At 38.5% G+C, this 21,342-nt stretch overlaps 1 protein-coding gene across 1 annotated transcript in view; it reads left to right on the top strand.

Annotated features, from left to right (window-relative positions):
- Positions 1 to 21,342, top strand: part of IARS1 (isoleucyl-tRNA synthetase 1) — a 106,634-nt gene that overhangs the window by 62,991 nt on the left and 22,301 nt on the right. The window contains exons 20-29 of the mRNA XM_082059854.1: positions 69 to 216; positions 3,060 to 3,180; positions 7,314 to 7,405; positions 7,750 to 7,827; positions 8,309 to 8,430; positions 11,447 to 11,549; positions 11,768 to 11,851; positions 19,269 to 19,443; positions 20,223 to 20,335; positions 20,617 to 20,712. Of these exons, the coding sequence (XP_081915980.1) occupies positions 69 to 216; positions 3,060 to 3,180; positions 7,314 to 7,405; positions 7,750 to 7,827; positions 8,309 to 8,430; positions 11,447 to 11,549; positions 11,768 to 11,851; positions 19,269 to 19,443; positions 20,223 to 20,335; positions 20,617 to 20,712 (1,132 nt within the window). The remainder of the gene's footprint in view (positions 1 to 68; positions 217 to 3,059; positions 3,181 to 7,313; positions 7,406 to 7,749; positions 7,828 to 8,308; positions 8,431 to 11,446; positions 11,550 to 11,767; positions 11,852 to 19,268; positions 19,444 to 20,222; positions 20,336 to 20,616; positions 20,713 to 21,342) is intronic.

Below are 21,342 nucleotides of genomic sequence, written 5' to 3'. Positions count from 1 at the left end.
ATGTTCAAGTGCATTTCTATCACTGTACGCAGTTTTAAGCTTTTAAGTATTGCTTTCTTATTTTGCAGGTTATACCTGATCAATTCTCCTGTGGTAAGAGCTGAAAATCTGAGATTTAAGGAGGAAGGAGTAAGGGATATACTGAAGGATGTCTTCCTGCCCTGGTACAATGCGTATCGCTTCCTTGTTCAGAATGTTCAGATCCTGCAGCATAAGGTATGGATCTCTTGAGCGTGGAAAAGCCAAGTCGAAGGAGCTTTCTGCATTTTCCACTGTTGTAGAGAAAATTAGATTGGAAGGGACCCCTGGAAGTCATCTGATCTTTGTCCCCTTGTTCAATGCAAGGTTGACTTTCAAGTTAGGTCAGGTTTTGGATGCTTGCTGTTGATTTATGTGGTGTTTGCTGTTTGTACCCTGCTTTATAAAGCTCAGCACTCTGCATCTTTCTCTTGACCCGGTTTATTATACAGAAAGGAGGAGTGGAACGTAGAGGACTGTCAAGACATAACAGCTGTCATTTCTCAGAGTAGGGTACTCTTGATTCCCTTTTATTTGAGAATGCTATTGCATTTGTACTCTTGAAATTGGAGAACAAGATCAGGACTTTGAGTTTGTGGGGTTAATACATACTCAGCAATGATCTGCTGCTGGTCACCTTGCTGAACACCAGTTAAAAGCCAGGTACCACATGTGCTTGGGGCAATCTTTCTGAAACGTTCCTACTAAACCTTGTTGGTTTTCTAGTAATCGTCTTATCAGTGTTTGTGTAGTAGCTTGGAGGCAGTAGGTGTCATGAATACTGCCTTGGTGCTACTGCTTTTGCTTTGCTGTCACCCCACATGGTGTGGTGAGGCATGGCACATCACAGGGAGGATGCTGTCGGAGGGTGACAGCTGGACTGCAAGTGTCTCTGCACTGAGAACATTGAATAGCGCACAGATTTGACACAAATAGAACTGCAAATAAGCAGTGAAAATAAAGTTATTTTCAGTAGTGTCTGCTGTGACAATTTCTTGAGCTAACTCATTTACTGTAACTTTAATTATGAATCTGCATAAAAATGTTTAACTTGGGAATACTTGATACTGAATACATTAGCCACAGCAAAAGATTGCCTTCTGTAACATGACAGTTCATTTTTTTTAAAGCTAACTTATAAATACAACTTAGGGGAAAAAAAATGAAATGAAATGAAATGGAAAGGAAGGTAAATCATCTGCAATAATGCTTTAGACTTGTAGATTACATTTGAAGTCTGCTAAAAATTTCTGGATGAGTGACACGAGTTTCTACACTTTCAGAATGAAAGCAAGATTAAAATTCCTTTCTTTTAGTAATTTTTCATTTAAATTGAAGATTTCATGGGTATGTTGTATAGCTTCTGTTGAAACCGATTTTAATCTTTCAGCTAAGATAAATGATGGAAGGTTACCACTTGTTAATGGAGACCTTTATGGGAGAGTGGGTACTAAGCCAAACAGTTCAAAACTTATACTACACATGAAATTGCAGTAGCAGCCTAATCACTTTGGAGAGCTGCCATTTGAAGCAATAACGGCAGCTGACTTCAGTAAATAGTACAGTAAATAGCTGACGTAAATAAATGGTTTTATCTTTTTAACGACGCCTTTTGGGAAGAAAGTCTGATAACTTCAGATCCTGCTATTTAACAGATCTTCTCTCAGGATCCCTAGGCAGCCTTCATCAGAGAGACTTAAGTGTTGTCCCAAAAGTATATTTCAGTTTTTCCTGTTTGACCTTTGGATTATCTGAAGCGTGCTTTTCAGCTTTTTGCTGTGATCCCATTAAATCCTGCAAGATCAGCCAAATTGGGGATGGAAGACCTCAATGGAAAATCCAGGTGCTTAAGCAGATATTTTTGGTAATTCAGCCCATGTAATTTTTCTTTCTAAATGTCTAGAAACCATCCCTATGCACCATATTAGGCAAAAGAATGTGCTGTTAGAGGTGATAGTGCTTAAATTAGCTTTCATACACAGGCTTAAACAACTTTTTCATTGTATTCTGCCTCCTGGAAGACAGAAACTACAATCCCAGTGTCCTGGATTAAGTCTAGTATTAATTTTATGCTTACTGTAGTTACCACAGTAATTGTAGTTGGTTAAGTGATTGCTGACCTCTCACTGGACCGATACGCTTGTGGGTGTGCAGATGCATTTCTTTCCTAAGAATCTTCTCCTTTATGCTATGTAAGTGGATGCATAAATACTGGGTTGAATAATCCAACCGGATTTTTCATCTGGACTCTGAAGGAAGGAAAAGTCCAAAGATACTTAATACTAGATGTCAAATACTGATTGTAAATCTGAAAATATAAACCCCCTGTTTTAAACCAGTCCTAAGAATGTTCCCAGGGAGAAGAGTCAGGCTATAGGCACTGACAGCTGCACTTACTTGTCTTGCTTGCAATGCCCTAGAATCAGCAAAGTGTTGTGAAATTTTTCAGATGGGTGCAAACATCAGTATTCTGGAAAGCAACCAAAGGTACTATTTACATGTTGGATGCCTTAAACTTCCACCTGTTCTTTCAGTTGGGGTTGTTACCCTCTTCTATGGTTTAATCTGTTGAAATTGTCACATGCTCTTAAAAAATAATTATGTTTATACACACTTTCTCCAAATAGAATTAATCTTTGTAGCACATTTCTTGTAAACGCTTCGGATTCTCCTAGATGAAAGAGTTCTATAAATTCCAGGGTCCTACCCTGTGTCTGGAAGATGTGATTTATACTGCAAACAGGGAAGGAACAACTGCATAGCGTTGTGTGCTGTACTACTTCTTGTCTTTGAAAAGATCCGAGTAACTGACCTCCTTTGTAGCTGAAGGTACGGTGTGGTGAAATCGAGAGCAGTGGGAGGCAGGATTTCCTTAGCCATTTCTCTTACATGTTTCTGGAATTTAATTTTCTTTCTTAAGGAACCAGTGTAACAGAGTAAAGGTGAGAAAATAATAGGGGCTGGCAGGTGGTTCTGTATAGAGGTTTGAATATATACCCATATGACTTAAGATGTGTTTTGTGTTTTTATGTTGATGATAGGATGAGGGAAGAGAATTCCTTTACAATGAGAACACAGTTAAGGAGAGCAATAACATCATGGATAAGTGGATTCTTTCTTTCACCCAATCACTCATTCAGTTCTTCAAAGCTGAAATGGCAGGTATGCACGTTTGGTCGGGTGTATGTATGGGTGTTTAATTTTTGATTAGAGAACTAGCCATTTCATCCAGAAATTTCCAGATTCCACGTGAGACTTAAAGTTCAGATGAAGGAAATCTTTAACCAGCTACCATAATACATGGAATGCTGCTTTCCTGGGTGTTAATACAGATTTTGTTACGCTTGTTCATGAGATTTCAAAAAGTGATGAGGCTTTTTTTGTCACAGCTAATCCTACGAGCGCACTGATGTAGCTTGTTGCCGTAACAACCTCTTATACAGTGCTTGGAGCAATTAATAATATTATAATAGTAACTGAAAGACAGCAGTAAAAAGGAAGCCAAATAGAATTTGGGGAAGCTGTAAAAAAAAAGGATAAAATGGACAGAGCTATTGTCAGCTAAGTAAAATAATTTTGAGAGGTACATGAGCACAGGGAATAAGTTTTCCCCTGCACAGTTCCCTGGAGAGAATTTCTTTGTAATCATATTGGGAGTGTGTACAGCAGGATGGAATGGCATTAGCATATTGCATAGCCATAAAAAGATACTCTCCTGTTTTTTCTTCCTTCATGTTGTCTTTTTCATCATCCCATGCCTCTCAATGATCACATAATATTAAGACAATAGTAACTTCAAAGAGAAGGTGCTGCAAGAGTCCCCTGAAGTAGTTAGTCTGATCCAGCAAGCTTGCAAACTTGCAGGTAAAGTCACGGGTGGGATTTGCAGAGGTTTTTGTGCCTTTAAGGGTACTAGAAATGTAGATATTGGAAAGAAAGTGGCTTTTGCCATTGTAGTCCTTGTGTATGAATAAACCTCCAACCCTGCTGATGCCAGTCATCTGAAGTTGACTCTGAAGAATTTTCAGAAGCCTTCTGCAGGTGTTCTTGGGCTTGGGAAAATAAGGTATTAGTGGGATAATAGATAATAAGGAAACAGCTAAATGTCAGATCTGAGTTTGAGGACACAGGACAGTTGTCCTCTGCTTCGGTCATCTCTTGTGTTTCTGCTCTTAGAGCTGCATGTTCATTCTTACCAAGACCAGTAAGAGGACTTTTATCTTGTGACGGTAGATAAAGTTGGACATTTTGGTAATAAAAGAAGTCAGATGAGGTCATCTAAGAAGATTTCATTAAAGGAAGAAAGAATCCTCAAGCTATCAAAACCAGAATATATTAAAAGCTGTCTGTTGTTGATGAAAATGTGACTTCTTCACAGAAGTTTTGTCCTTGAAATTTGTTGGTAGTGTGTATTGAGTCTCATGTGTTGCCGAACAGAAATATGCACAGACTGGGCAAGTTTACATGCTGCAAGTAAAGAGGAAAATACATTGCGGGATAGTGAATTTATTAATTTGTGAATGAATTTGTCCCTGGGATTTTGCGTTAGTGCGTAGTTCAAACAGAATAGCATTTGCAGGAAGATGAGTAGAAACTTTAATTCTCTGCTCTGGATTTCGAAGAGGAAGGTGAAACAAATAAAAAGGGATGTGTCAGCTGGCATCAAAGCAAGAAGATCCTTTGAAACAGGAGTAGAAAATTCCTGTTGGAAAATGACAATGTAAAGACTTTCAAGACTGTAGTATTGATATTAAAAGCTATTGTCATGTGTTAGATGGAGATAACATGTGCTCATCAAATGAGTGACACGTCTCATTTGGAAGTGATTACTAAACATGATTTTCAAATTATTTTTCTGCATAAACTCTGAATTCAGTCAGACAGATAATATAATGCAGTAAATTTGTGTAGTGCGACATGATTCTCTTGTGCCAATCCTTTTTAAAAAAATCAGTTTGGGGTTTGTTATTTTTTTAAAGGTTTCCTACTTCATATGACTTGAAGTAGGAGAAATGTCAGGAAGAGGCAAGGGAAGAATATAATGGTGAATGATAACCTCAAATGCTGGGTAAAGGTGATAAATACTTTACACAAGCTGCATTTTAGAAGCCAAGATTTTGAAAATAATAATAATAATAATGAAAGAATATACAAATGAAGAAGCTATTGTAGATGTGGCGTGATGTGAGCATAAAATGATTACGTTCGCTAAATAATGCCATACAATGTTATCTGCAAGATGCATTAAAAAATGTGTTGTCTACCACGTCTAAAATCGTGGTGAGGCAGTGGGGTGGAGGTGACATTTGGGCACAATCTGTCAAAGCAATGGCCTGGTGTGCATCGTAACACGCTGTCCCTGCACCCCTCTGGTCACGTGTAGGAACATGCCGCCTTCAAACTCCAAATGGCAAGGAGACACCACTGACCAGAAAAGTGTTCGAACTGAGCTGAGCTGCTTCCATTTAATCAAGTGTATTTTAGAGTAGAGCTAAATTGGACACCGATTGCCTGCCTCTAGAAAAATGTTGCCATTAAGTAAAACTCATGTTAATTCTGCCCCAGTTTCTAGTAGTAGCTTGAATAGCCAGCAGTATTTCAGCCTAGATGGAGTCCCTGACAGTTCAGCGTTGTCCTCAGTTGAGCAGCCTGAGGCTGGGCAGGGGACGGTACCTGTGCACACTCCAGCTTTGGGGGCTTTAGAGAGCAGAGAAAAGGGCAAGGTCTAACCAACCAAAGGAATTATTAGCTATTGAAGATTAGCATAGTTTCTCCACTGAACTTCATCTGTTACAATGAAAACTCCTGGGATTTGGGCCCTTTGATAAATAGGGCAAGTAGTAAGATATTTGTAAGATATTATGGAAGGTCGCAGGGCAAGCAATTCTTTGTGCTTTTTAAGGCAGGGGTTAAAATTCCATATTTAAAACAGTAAGAGTTATTAAGCTTTTTTTTTTTCTACTAGAAGTGCCCAATACGATAAATGATTTTACAAAACAAGTTTTCTCCTGATGCCTGAAATGAAGTTTGTGTGTGCGTGTGGTTCCATGGTCATGTATGCCTTTTGCTTGAGTCCGGAAAGATAAGATTCTACAATTTGGTTTGTGAACTGGGATTGCAACTACTGAGGTGAAAAATGCACATTTCCAGGCTAGCTTGAATCTCTTGTTAAAGAAACACTGTCCCTGGCGGGTGGTTATTTTGAGGTTTTTTGTTTGCTTTTAAGCAGCCTCCTAACTAGATAATGCATAGCTAGAAGAGAGCTGGGAATTTTTTAGGAATACAAATACCCACAGAAATAATGTCTTCCCCACCATGGCATGAATCTTCTGAGCATTTCCTTTTTAGGTTTAAATACAAGTACTCTGCCTTTAAAAACACTTCTATTTTAGAAAATACAACGAAAAGTGTGGTGAGGCTTTTAAAGCAAAGTTCCATTTTATTCAGTAGCTGCTTGATTGATGAAACTTATTCAGAATAGAGATCAAAATGCTCTTTGCTTTCAGAGAAGTTATAGATAAGTTTTTCCTTAGAAAAGCGAGTCCTATTTAAGGTGCCTTCTCACTCTTCCCCCCCATTCTCTTGTGAACAACTGAAATTTGTTTTCCCAGTTGCATAGTGATGCTCATGATGACCTTCTTTTTCATGCTGGCAGTCCTCCACGCTTTTAAGTTACACAGAACTTGAAAATAGAGCTATGTTTATCTTCTTACCTCATCAAGCTTGCTGTTACTTTACATTCTTTTAGCCTCCTGTGTTATTTAGAAAAATAATAAAAAATTGCGAGTAATTCAGGGAGAATTCATTGAAATAGGTGTCTCATTTTAAACTTGGCAAACAGGAAAGAAAATGTTGGCAGTAATTGGTAATAAAATTTTATTGTATGATTCTACATTAATTTCTGTTAAACTTCTAGTGACTTGGCTGTATTTACAGCATGTGCAAATCTAGGATTTGCCAAATCCTTTGCGATTAATAGTCTCTTATCCACTATCCTCTTTACGAGTCAGATAAAAGCATAAGGCTTCCATAATGCGTGTTTGTGTAGGATTAGGGGAGCAATTTGGTGGTAGATGTATTTGTCTTGAAGCATGAGAACTGATGACATGTGCAAGTTCAAAAATATGGTTTGAACATACTAGTATGTCTAATCGCTTTTTGGATCTTGCTAACATACATGCTTCTGCTCAAGTTTTATGTTCAACACCGGAGCTACAAATGATAATGTGTTTCTTTAAGTGATGAGTGTGATGCAAAGGGCAAATACTAACTCCAGGAAACATTTTTCCTTCTAGCTTACAGGCTGTACACTGTGGTCCCTCGATTAGTGAAGTTTGTTGATATTCTGACCAACTGGTATGTTAGAATGAACCGCAGAAGACTAAAGGTAGGTATCTGCTTCGTAGTCTGTTAGTTGAATCCATAGCAGCTTTATGGCATTACCCAAAATCTTTATGCTGTGGTTTCAATGTGGTCAGTGTGTACCTGATAGTGGGAATGAGAAGGTAGCATGACGCTTTTCCTTCTCTTTGCTTTATGAGGAAGACCAAACAAATGAAATGCTCCATAACTCAGTTTCACATGCTGAATGGGTTTGAGCAAAATGAATATAGCTTAGGAGAACAGTTTATTGTATTAATGTAAGAAATTTTTGAAGTTTATTAAGTGCACTTCCTGATCCTAAAATTGCAGTTGTTTGTTTGTTTTTTTCTTGGTGAATTCTTCGAATAGGGCGAGAATGGGACTGAAGACTGCATTATGGCCTTGGAAACCTTGTTTAGTGTTTTGTTCTCCATGTGCAGACTTATGGTAAGGGAATTACATCCCCCTACAACTTTTTGACATTTTTAATGTAGCTAATCTAAAAGCATGCATCTTTGTGTCTAAGCAGACCGTAGAAACTAGGGCTACAGAAACTGAACACATGGGAAGAAAAAACATATTGCTACTGATTTGTGTAGCACAGTTTCATTTTCTACATCCACCTTTTATTAGCTTATCTGGCCCACAGTGCTATAAAGAATGCAAGTATCACTTGGCTGATAAAGAGACATTATGATTTCTTATCTGATGCACAAAAGTAAAATGTAAATCTCAGGAAGGAGGTGAATAAGTAGTAGCAATTTCATCATTTATTTCAGTCAATGTTTTGAAGAACATCACAGTTCTGCACAGAAGATGCTGTGTAAGCATTGTTTTTGCTGAACTGTCCTTATGCAATTAATAAGTATTAGTGATTCAGAATGGACAAACAATAAAGAAAATATTATGATTGAATCCAATGTTACAGGCACCATATACCCCATTTATCACTGAGCTGATGTACCAGAATCTGAAAACACTTATTGATCCAGCCTCAGTTCAGGAAAAGAATACAGAAAGCATCCACTACCTCATGCTTCCCCAAGTGAGGTAAGAGACAGCTGTTGTGTGGGGTTTGGTTTGGTTGGTTTCTGGTTGGATTTGTGTGGGTTTTTTCTCATTTCACAGAACAGTGCTTCTTCACTTACTTGTGTTTAAAACAGTTTTGCATAATGGGAAAACAAGCTGCTTTAATAATGTGAATATTCCTTTGCCTCAGGAAGAATTTTAGGTTGATAGTTAACACATTCTTTCCTATAAGCAAAACTGTTTTAAGTTTTGATTAAACTCTGATTAATGTTAATCTCTGCTGAAGGAGAACAATTCACTAGCAATATACTTCACACCCCACTGTTAAAGTCAGTTGGGAATTTTCCCTCCACGCTTCGGCAATAGCCTTGTGCTGCATTCAAGGGTTGCAGGTAGGAAGGAAAACAATTAGGAGGAATGCATATTCCAAACTCATAATGTTTCCTGCTTATGGTGGGCATGGAATATCCTTTTTACTCTTGAAAATTTGGGCTGACTATGAGCTGCAATGCCTATCTATGAATCCTAAAGGATTATAAAACTTCCCTGTAGGCTGTATGGTTGCAAGAACATGTGCATCCCCCAGCTCTAGGCCTTTTGTAGTGGATGCGGATGCCAAGTCCCATGTGGATTAGAATTATTGTTTTGTGTGGACCACATACAGAGCCAGAGGAGTGAATTCTTTTGGCTTCAGATCAAGAATTTAGACCATTGTCCAGAGATTGCCACTTCCTTGTAAGAGGATGCACAATATGAGAGAGAACTTTTCTGGCAGATCATTTATTTGGATGCTGAGGGATGAGGATTTTTGTTAGTGCCAGTGTGTCTCAAAGGTTTGGGTCCATGGTGGCTGTACTGGACATGTGCTCTGCACTATCTTGGTATCGACTCAACCCAGACAGAACTTGACACCTGAAGTTGTTTTGGTTTGGGGGCTGTGTGTGCTTTTTGGCTTGGTGTTTTTTTGTGGTGGTGTTTTGTTTTATTTTCTTTTGCCCAGCCAAAGGAGACACTAGTATTGCAGTACTGAATTGTTCATTAATGCCTTGGTGCTACGTTAGTGGATGAAGTTAGTGCCTGCGCTGCAGTCCGCTGGTACTCACCGACTAGGAGAGAGGCAAACTTCCCTTTTGCATTGCAGCGCCGTTTGAAAAGCCTCAAGGACAAGGGAGCTGACCTTGATACTTTATATGCCAGTTTAAAAATTTAAACCACCTAGTAATAGTGTGTCTTTTATGGATACTATATCCTTTGAGGAAGGTGTATGTTCTTTCTGATAGCTTTAATAGTGCAAGTTATTGCAACAAGGAGTTTGAGATTGACATAATGATGGTGCTGATTTTCTGTTCCCTGGGAAAGTGCTGTGAAGAATATGTAATCAAAGAATGCAAAAATCATCAGTGAGCTCTCAGAAATGGCTTTGAGCTCCTATAGGATGGAGTAATGGAAGAACAGTGAGCTACTTGCAGGAACTCAGTTCAGACATGGGCTTAGCATGAGCCTTTAAACGTTCTTTAATCACTTTTTATTCTTGTTAGTGCTGACGGACTTGCTGCTGCATCATGCAAACATAAGATGCATTTGAATGGCTTGCTGGGCTGTTCTCTTTCTTGTACTTTGTTTGGATTTTTGTCCATTACTAGTTTGTGTAATTTACTGGATCCCCTATGTACCAATTGTTCCCTTTGTCAGATAAAAATATATGTTTTCAGAACTAAGTTATTGAAATTTTAGAGTTCTACCTTGAGCTGCTATGCACATAATTGTGTTTTTCTTTGAATATTTTTCTGGTAGTTGTGTGAAGACAATATTGTCAGTTAATACGAGATATTTTTGGATGTAGTTAACAGAAAATACTAGTTTATCTACAGATAAAGCCAAAGCACTTGGCCGCTTTCACAGCTGAACTTGATTCAATATCTGTGTTACAAACCCCACTGAGGTATTATTTGGTTGATTAGCGTCTGAACAGATTGGTTGCATTACATTTGGTGGATGTGCATGCAGTCCATGAAGCCTGTTCTCGTTTTGTGGCTCCACAATGTTATTAAGTAATATTGAAATGCTGCCACATTATACAATATGAACCCTTCTGGGAACAAAATTTTCTATTTCACAATTTGCATGTTTTTCCGAATTTTTGGAGGACCATCCAGGAGATTGGCTTTTGGGAAAACAAAAGCTTCAAAATAGATAGTAACATCTTAGTAAAATCCGTAGAAGATGGGGACATTTCAGTTGTAAGTCTTGCTTTCCTGGTTCTGTTGTTCTGGACAGTCCTTATTGGATGCATGGTTTTCATCCTGGGACTTTTGCTACTTCTATTACAACAACTTGATTCACAACTGTCTTTTGATCCAGTATCTCTGGTTGTGGTCTGACACTTGCACAGTTTGACATTTATGCAGACACTCAAGAAATCAAGAAAACCAAATTCTCAGAACTGTTGGCTGCTGGTGCACTTGAAAGAAAATGTAAAATGTTGGTTTACTCAAAGAAAACCCAAACCAAAAATGCAAAACATAAAAAAATCCCCAAACCTGCCTTGCATCCAAACAGAAGGGTGTTAAAATGATGAAGCCAGACAAAATGATGAAGCTGGGAAAGATGACAAGACTGTCTAAAACATCAAGCTAAAATGTCTAGAGTTCCTGAAAAAGGTTATAAATTGGGATCCAGTGAGTTGGTTGCATTATAGGTATTTTTGCATCTTATTTGGTATTATTAATGTATATCTTACTTATTATTGGGTATTAACAGAATAGGTAGAATGACTCCATCCATTGTCTCCATCTTGTGAGAGGTGCTAACAAAAGATGATTGAAAAATAGCTCTGTTTTTTGTTTTCAGTAAGTTATTTCCTCATCTTCTCCACAAAGAGAGAAAAGAAACCTGTTTGTTCGTTTTTCAAATTGCCCCAAACAGGGCACAATTAAGTCTCTCATACGAAATTTCAGAGAAGATGGTAAAATGTTTTCAATCTGCTCAGACAGATACAATGAAAATGAAGCAATATATTGTTTCCTTTTTAATCTAGGGAGGATCTCATCGACAAAAAAATTGAAAGTGCCGTTTCTTGTTTGCAGTCTGTTATTGAGCTTGGACGGGTAATCAGAGACAGAAAAACCATTCCAGTAAAGGTTAGAACTCTTAACATCTCTTATCAATACCTGGGGAATGTGCAATAGCTTTGTAACTTTGGGGTAAGCCTGGGAAAATAGAATAATTAAGTTTAGAATAGCAAACAGAGTTCAACAATAAAATACTTCAAATGATAAATAATTTCTGAAGTTCTTTATTTTCAGTTGGAAAGACAAAAGTGTCTGTTTTTTGTTTTGTTTTCTTCTCTTCTCCCCAGTATCCTTTGAAAGAAGTAGTTGTTATCCATCAGGATCCCGAGGCTCTGGAAAATGTCAGGTCTTTAGAGAAGTACATACTTGAGGTAAGAACATAGTGAACACGATACTTAACTGGATTATGTGTGTCGGTCACCTGAACAAACAAAACCCCAACCTTCCATGTTGATGATATTAATAAATCACCAGGTAAAATGAATTTAAAAGAGAATTGTAGTGAAAAGGGATACCAATAGGTATTGTGTACAGAAATAAATGTAAAAGGGTGATAATCCTTAGTTGTAGTGTTGAGAAACACTTAATCACTCAAACTGACCACCTAGAACTAAGAGGCTAGGAGAAATGTTCTTTTTCTTGATCAGTGAAAGGAAAAAAACATTTTCTGAATTAAAATAAGACAATAGTCAAATAAATGTTGTCAAAGAGGTGGATTGCAAAATTTGTGATCCCCTTCAGTTGAAGGGCATTAAAACCAGTTGGACATGTTTGGAAGGGCTGATGGAGAGAAGGAGTTCCATGTAAAGGAGAACAGGGGACCAGTCAAGATTTTTAAATAATGTTGTTTAGGAAATAAAATGTCAAATAAAAATGATGTTAGTCTATACAATTCCTTACACTCATCTGCTCCTGTATGCCACTGCAATACTCTCTTAATGTGTGTCCGTTAGAGAAACTCAGCCTGCCCTACTTCTGAATCTTTGGATAAAAGCCCCTTTTTGTTCTTTTGAGCAGAACTTTCTGAAGTTGGCTGCACTTTCTGCTTTTAGTGAAAATCCATAGTATTTTAAGAAATAAATTAAAAAGGAGTTTGCTTATAAATAGACTTCATTTATCTGTCTATACTGTAAATAAGGCTTTAAACTTCCATACTGCATTTCAGAAGTTGTAGTGAAGGGACAAAGCCTATTACTTTGGATTGCTTAAGAGACTTTTTGTAGAGTGGGCTTTTTTTAGTTTTCATGTTCAATTAAATGTCATTACGAATAGATTTATGTGCATCTTCTTTCACATCTGTGATGTAGAAGAGAAATGAAACAGTAAGAAGGAATGGTGAGAAGGAAGAGTGTTTCAGCTACAGTGACTGATTTTGATGACCCGTGGTGTCCTTATTCAAAACGAAAAGGAAAATAAAAAAGCCATTATGCCAGAGCGCCTTTGAACTTTTTTCTAGGTGTCTGGGCCTTCAAAACATCTTGCAAAGCAGTGGTTCTTACTACTTAAATCTGTTGTGATCATGCATTTGTTACCATGAGCTATGCTATATGTAATTTCTCAGTGTTAGCAGCCTGGGGGCTCTATGATTGCCTTGCTGATCAGGGAGTTAGAGGTGGTAATATCTCCATGGGGAGACCTGAGGTGGGGTGGAAGAGCCGGCCTGGTGAAGCGATGCTGTTCTTTCTGAGCAGCCTTCATTTCCTCTTGCTGCCATGGTCTCTCCTTGGGATAGATGATCACTTTTCACCCAGCTGTTTCATTGTGTTCCTTGGGGAGATAAGCCATGACTTCATCTCTGTAACTGTATGTGTTTTGGGAGGAAAGAATTGCATTTCAAATAGCAGCTCTTTGCTAAGAAAGCAGAATTCCAAGGGAACTGATTTGTTGTTGATGTTGGGCAGAATGCACACGTTAGTCTTTTATGTAAATTGGGGATTACTTCATGGCGATAATTTCTCTGTGGTAAACTGTCTGGATTTTCACTTGAATCCTTCCCTTATGTGATCTTTGTGTGTGGCTCTTAATTCAACAAGGTGGAATACACACCAGCTTTCCTCTCAGATGGGAACTGAAGGAGTGGTCTTGTAAAACAAAACCACCCAGGTAGTTGTTCACATGTCGCTCCCTGTCCTGATAAAAACATTTCTGAGGAAGGGATACTAGCCACAATGCAAGGGCCTTGTTAGAGAAGTACAGTGTAATACAAAAACTAACAACCCCACAAAATATCCACTTCCTGAACTGTTATAAGAGATTTCATGCAGAAGTCTTCATACAGCTTCTGAAGGCCTGTGAACTGCAAGCTTAGCCTTATGTCTTGCGCTCTCAAATCTGCTGGTATGAAACAATCTCTGTTTAAATGAGTAAAAACCAGAAGAAAATTTTGAACAGCAACGTAGTTGTACATCTGAACATTTCTGAAAGACTTCCTTCCCTCCCCTCCCATGATAACTTCACATCTGGAAGGTGAGCCATAGGGATAATTTCATTATCCTCTGAAGTCTGTTGTCATCTTGTATTTTAAGTGCTTGTAGCTTATATACTAAAACCAGATTACTGTTACAGCTTAAGTCTTTGTCCTGTTTTACCTCCAGTGTATTTCCCGAGCTACTGGCATATCAGTGTTTGGCTTCTATGTGTTCTAGTAGAGTAACCAGATGGAAACGCAGGGGTTATCCACAGTTCAGAGTGGTTCCTTTTCTCCAGCTCCATCCACAGCACTGAAGCTTTGGATCTGGCATTGCAGAGAACTTTGTCTCCTTGCCGTCTTCAGGAAACTCTTACCCTGTTGTAATCACCTTAGGAACATTTTGTTTCTTAGAGTTGATATAATATAGAAATGATGGGTTCAGCAGTCTGTCTTTGGTTTGTGTTTCTGTTAAATGGCCTCTGGAGTATTAAACAAAATGTGTTTCTATTGATAATTGGCCTTTGGCCTTCCTGTCATCTTTCATTTGTCAGAATCTGTCACGTTCCAGATCAGTTTATATATGTTCATGACAGAGTCAGTTCCAACGGCTGTACTAAGGCATGTTGGTAGGACATGAAGTATAAGGTTATGGTGCTTTTTATTTAATTGATTTTTTTCTTTCATAAGTGTTTTTGCACTCTCTAAAGGCCGTGAAATGGGTCTTCAAAGATAAGTGCGAAAGGTTCTTTTGCTATAGTAGTAACCACTGACAGTACAGCGTCTAAAGGTTCTTCCCCTGGTTCAGCAGTGATGTGACTCTTACCATGCACCTGTCCCTGGTAGGTTAAAGATACTTTTCGTCCTTTCAGTAAGTGTCTTCTGTAACACCAAGTCTAGTCATATGCTTAAAATGTGATGGAACTTTTTTAGTTCAAGTTGTCATTGTCACCATCAGCTACTTTGCACTGACAAAGAGAACAAAAATCTGCATCTACCCAAGCAAGATCAACTCACCTCGCTTGTCATGGAGGGAGCAACCATGTCACTCTAAAAAATTTGAGAGGTGATTGGAGCAGCAGAGGGTGTCTTAAACTTCTAATTATGTATTACTCCCACAATACCATCTCTCCCCAAGCCTAAACATACATCTGAGGAAGGCTTTTAAAAATTCTGTGGGCTGCTGCTTAAGAGCACTGGCTGAAGGAGTCATGGCTAAGTGCATGAGACTTCTAGATCAATGTTGTATGCTTCTTGCTTTTGGTTACCGTGGGACTTACATTCCTAAGAATTGCTCACTGAAGGAATTTTAATTAAAAAAATCTTAATTGATTTGCAAGCAGGATTGGTAGGGCTTTTCTGTCGTGTTAGCTTATTGGTTATTTTTCTTACACTTGGCATTTGTGATGCTTCACTTCAGAATTGGTATTATAATTAATCATTTCAATACCTGGATCTTTTCAATAGCAAAATTTTGTCAAATTTAGGTTAGTGTCTATCACGTTTTCTTGCTCTGAAAACTGAATCTGTGTATTTTACAGAAGCCATTTTTAAAGGACATGAGGTTGCTTACTCAAATTACTTCCAAAAAGGTAGCTGATAAAATTCACTGTCAACTTTTACAGCTAGTAAAAGGTAATCCATCAGGTTGTTAGCTTTTTTGTTATTACATAATTGGACTGTATAAATGTATGTTTTAATTCATATTATTTTTGCCACTGCAAACAAAGCTAAGGTATGTTCTATGGGGACATGAGTTACAACAAACTCGAATACCTTTATGGAAGCACAAGCACAAAATACTGTCTATTGTCCTGTTTCTATTATGTATCTTAAAATTCAACAAGCTGATGCTGAAGCTTCGTATGTGTTTTCTTGTATTCCATAGCAAACAATCCGGTTGTTTACTAGAACTGTTCAGAGCTCAAGAGGTTAATGAATACAAGCAGAGTGGGTAGTATTAGTTGGGCTGTATTTGCAGCTTTGTGCATCAACCTCCTACATATTCAGAGCTTTAGAACCTTTAGTTATTGCCAGAAGTGTGTTTCTAGTAAATTTGCGGGTGCCAGAGGTAATCTATAAGAAAAATTACACCATTTGATTTCATGCAGTTGCTGACAGAAGAATTGGAAAAATACACTTGTCAGTTCTTCAAAAATTTCATTCATCGCTTTTTCAGAAGTAGCTGTATTCTTTGATCTGCACTCTTACTCTATAATCATCAGAACGTAGCAAATCATTTAAATAAATGGATTTTAATATTAGAACTGTCAAGAGTATAGAGTTGTCATGCAAAAATGACCAAGCTCTCAGAAGGAAGTAAATCCAGAAGGTGTTTAGCAACAGAACACAACTGCATTTTATTCATTTGTACTTGAGGCCTTTTACAAGTTCAGGCCTCCTCTGCCTAACTAGTTCTAGGAAAAGCTTTTCTCTGAGTAAATTTTATGCTAGGCACAACCAGAATCTTGTTTGCATCCAGCCTTTGTATACCCTTCAATTCCCACCTCTATGTATGACTCTAATAAAAGAGAAAATTGACTTCCCCTTCAACAAATTAATGGTCTGGCTGTAGTTCATAACACTAATGGTGTTACAGTAAAGTAGTAGATTGAATCCATGAATGGGCTGAATTAACTGATGTGTGAACTGCGGCAGCATGTGGCCCTTCAGTATTTTGTTTCTTACAGTATTACACAATCAATATTTATTTTGCTCTGTAGGATGTTTGCTCAGAGCGTGGCCCAGCTGAAGCACAGCACTGGCAGGTCCATAGCTGGGTTACTGGTCGATCTGGTCCAGTCTGGCACGTGGCACCAACTAAAGGCCCTTGTGCACGGAAATGCCTCAACACCCAGGTCCTCCCCCTGGCGGTGGGAAGGACTCCTTGCCTCGCTTCGTGTGCAGGAGACTTGGAAGATGTGTCAAGGAGCTATTTTTTATTTATTGAGAAGCTAAAATTAAGATCTGTTTTAAGTCAAAGCATCACATTAAGGCAGATATAAAGAAACCTAAGAGACAGGCTTGCTTTTTTCAAAGAATCTATTTGATTATTGATAATGTATGCAGAAGAGCAGTACCCTAATCTAATTAGTATAGAGAACTTGCCCTGATGGAGTTGACTTGTATGTAATTTATCTAATGAGGCCCAAAGTCATCTTTAAATTTGTGTTATTTTTTGGATCGTTATTTCTTTTTCCCCCATGAGGTCACCATTTACCATTTGTGGGCTCATTTCCAATAGGACCCCATTAAAACTGAATTTCCAAAGTACTGGTACTTTTCATTAGATTTCCTAAAAGATGTATTGAATAAAACTAGATTCCGTTGTATTCTTGGCTCCTCCCGTCAGTAAGACTTCCTAGGGAATTAGGCTGTAGCTCAGAGCTTGTATTTAAGCCTTACTTCTCGATCTAAATGTTTGGCTACTTGCTAGTCCTGTCATGCTGACGATACCATTTACTTCTGCTTCCTAAATGGCTCCGAGTAGCTTGCTTGCCAAAGGCACTTGGTGATTCTCTATCATGTTGTCGTAAACTTTACAACCTTCTGGTGGAGATTTAAACAGAAAATACTTCAAGTATTGGGCAGTCTGACAGACAAAACCTGCCAAATTATAGTGAAATGTGCTCCAGATACGTGCAGCTTTGTACCCATTGAAGAGTTGCTTTTTGGCAATTAAATCTCTCCAAGATCTGTCCCTGGGACGTTACACTGAGAATAGAGAGAGTGAGGTCATGTGAAACTGGAAATGTAGGTAACAAGTCCTGCCTTGTGTGTATTTCTTACTTAGCCTTACAAAGCAATGGAAAACCACAGTCTCTTATAAAGGCACAAAATAACATTAGGAAGCAGGGCTGTTATTTACAGGAGGTATATACAAAGACAATATTTCTCGGTGTTACTAATAATGTGTGTAATACATTTGTTTGTTGGAGAGAATTAAGCGTAGAGCAAAGAGGTTTGCTGTGTATTTTCAATGTTGGCACTCTGTGATGGCCAGGGTGTGCAATTAAGGTTTTGGATCTTTTTAATGGTGGTTTTTAATGTGTCTCTGTGATGAGGAAAACAATTGTAATTAAGAACATAAGCAATGACTTTGTGGTTTAGCCTTGTGGCTCATCTAGCCCATCGTGCTGGCTCCCACAGTGGTCGAGTCCATTTAGAGAAAGCTCGAGCATCTGGCCACTTCTTGCAGTAGATTCCTGTCATCGTCAGCCATCTGCAGCTATTTAATTAAAGATCTTCAAGGGCACATGTCTGCCTGTTTCCTTTAACATCTTTTCATGTGCCTACTGTTAAGAGCTTAATTCCTTTTGGAAGCTGGTGGTACACTCCTGCTGGCCTTCTCTGATGGCATTAAGTTCCAAGAGTTAACTGCTTGTTTGTTTTCTGTTTTAAACCAATCTCCTACTATTTTCACTGCATAGTCCTTTACTTGAGGGGTTGTCTGGAGATTCGGTGAATAACAGTTTTACAGTCCTTACCTATCTCTCTTAATTTTTTAAATCTCAATCATATCCCCTTTCAGCTTTCTTCACTCCGAAGAGTTGTAGCCCTGGCTTTTCCTCATATGGTAGCAACGCTGTCCTTGAGTCAGTTCTTCTGTAAGCCTTTCCACAGCACCACTATATTCCCCTTCTGATATGAGGACAAAACCTGCACACATTACTTATAAAACATGGGCACATCCAAGTTTCTCTGGTGGCAAAATAACATCCTCGGTCTGGGGCCTCTCCTGAAGTTCCTGCAGGTTTTATAAGCTTTTGGCTGCCCTTGCACACCGATCTTCAGAGTTCTTGTGCTGCAGAGCATAGACAGATGGTTCTCTGAGGAAGGTGGTTTTCTATTCAGTAAGTCTCTGGAATGAACAGATAAGAGACAAAATGAAGGAGTTGCATTTGTACAACCTAAACCATAAAATTGTTTTGGTTTTCTAGCTAAATGCATACTGAAAAGACTCTTTCGGCAAAATTTGTCTTCCTGAATTTTGCCAGACTGTTTTCTAATGCCATTGCACACAAATGTAATAGTTTTATCTCTTCAGGCAGTTGTAACAAAAAAGAAAAAAGGTTGTTGAATAGTGATCTGATTTGAGTTGAGAGCTGACTGGTGTCTATTAATAACAGTGGGATTTCAGCCTAAAGGCTGAAGAAGAGGATAAGATCTTCTCCTGAAGGATAGTTTCAGTATTGGTTGGGTTTATTTGCTCTTGCAGTGTTGACAAATTACTTAGTTCATGGAGACGACCATGTAAAAATTTGCAGCATGAGACCCATCATTTCCCTGTATTCTGGCCCCTGGTTTTGTACCCTTTCCATTATTGTCAGAGATGGCTGTTCTTTAGCTTTGTTTTTTTAAATCTTGATGTATTTGCATAGGAGCTCAATGTACGTCAAGTGACATTATCTACTAATAAAGATAAATACGGAGTCCGGCTGAGAGCAGAACCGGATCACATGGTGCTTGGGAAGCGCTTGAAAGGTGCATTTAAGCTTGTCATGGCCGCAATCAAAGAGCTGAAGAGTGAGCAGCTGGAGGAATTCCAGGAGACAGGTATGTAGCGGTACAAACCACTGAGCTATGGCAATGTTGGCCAAAAAAAGAAGATCCAAAATCCTTTGGCTCATCACAAAAGAATCAAGCAATTGCTCTTGTTTAGTGTGTATTGATCAAGCACTTGCAGGAAGAGATGCAAAAGTATCATTCTGTGACTTTAGGGAACTTATGGCCCACTTCTCTGTTATCAACCCAATTAAATTTTGTGTTAATGAGAGTAGAAAAAAAGTTATTTTTCTTATATTGCTGACAGTAGTTAGGAAGTGGCCATGTATACTTACCTCATCCTGTTCTCCTGTCTAAGTGTTATTGTAAGGCCAAAATGAAGTAGAGGGTAAGTTGTTCTGTAGGACTGAATAAAATTTGAACTGAGTATATGTGGAGTGCTTTATATTCTAAAAGCAGAGCTTCAATTCTAGATTTACAAGTAGCTGTGAATTTTCCAGCTATACGTGTTTAGTTAACTACTTGAGTATAAATTTTTATTTAGTTGGGGATACAGGTTATTTTAAAGTTTTATTCTATTTTATTTGGATGGCACACAGTTGCTAAAGAATCTGCATTTGAGTGAGTTCTGCTGCCTGTAGAAGTGCTTGTGTGAAAAATCTGAATGTGGGATAGTTCAGTGTTTCTTACTAGTGCTTAATTGCTGTTCAAATGTATTGCAAATACACTGCATTTCATGTTGTTGAAGACTGATACTTGTCTTAAGCTTTTTGAATTTAAAAAACCCCACCCTGGTTGTAAGAGATGCTCTTCATCTGCCCATTCTGCAGGCACCATTGTTGTAGAAGGACATGAGCTCCACACGGAAGATCTGCGTCTCATGTACACCTTTGATCAGGTTGCCGGAGGATCTGCACAGTATGAAGCACATTCCGATGCTCAGGTATTTTATTGTTTATCTTTTTTTATTTCTTATTAAGGAAAGAGTTTCTCTAGAAGTAATGTGAAAATGGTGAGGTGAAAGCTGGGCTGGTTTTGTCTGCTCAGTTAGTTCAACAAATTCCCGGAGTCTATCTTCTGAATTTTGGAAATGTTCAAGTGCTCTCTTCAGCATGGCATTTTGTGAGGAGCTCTATGAAAATGTACCTGAGCTTCTGAGTGAGTTAATCCCAGCTTTTTTCAAAGTTTGTTACCTATTCACCTGTTTTCTTTGCATCATCTCAGGTTTTAGTTCTGCTGGATGTTACCCCAGACCAGTCCATGGTGGATGAAGGAGTTGCCCGGGAAGTGATTAATCGCATCCAGAAGCTTCGCAAAAAGGTTAGGAAGCAACGCTTTGGAGCAAGACATTTTAATTTAAGCAATCTTTGGGCAATCTGCAGCAGAAATAGATGCTTTTAATTAAACATGAAGCACTGTATCCTTTTCTCCTAGTGTATAGGTTTCTGATCAGACATTATTTTCATTTTGAATTTCCATGTAAGTAAGTAGTTAGAGTTGAACAACGAGGTCGCTATGCATCATCCATAGTGCAGTAACTAATTTATTTATTTTACTGAGCCCCTCTTGTTCTCTGACTTGGAGCCCTGTGGCAGTGGTTCAGTCCTGGGTAAGCGGCTCTCAGGCCCGCCTGCCTCCTGCAGTTCTGTTCCATCTCATTCCAGTGTGATACATCAGCCGGGCTGGGGAGAGCTGAGACATTTGAGCATGGGACCGCTATAAAAACCAAACTCATGGCTTAGCAAATTGCAAGAGGCATTTCTGGCACCGATTTGTATATCTACATTAACGATTTTGCTCTAAAGTGTTCTCATACATACAAATGGTGCTGTCTGACCTTTATGTTAAAGCACTCTGAACCTCTTCCTTCTCTCTACAATACCGGTCCAGAAAGTGCTGTACTCACTCTCTCTGTTTTGTGCCAAGAAGGTGTGGTCACCACAGAGGTGA

This window comes from Streptopelia decaocto (genome assembly GCF_964273445.1).
Source record: "Streptopelia decaocto genome assembly, chromosome: 8".
In the NCBI taxonomy this organism is placed as follows: Eukaryota; Metazoa; Chordata; class Aves; order Columbiformes; family Columbidae; genus Streptopelia; species Streptopelia decaocto.
This window is presented reverse-complemented; position numbering and strand designations above follow the sequence as displayed.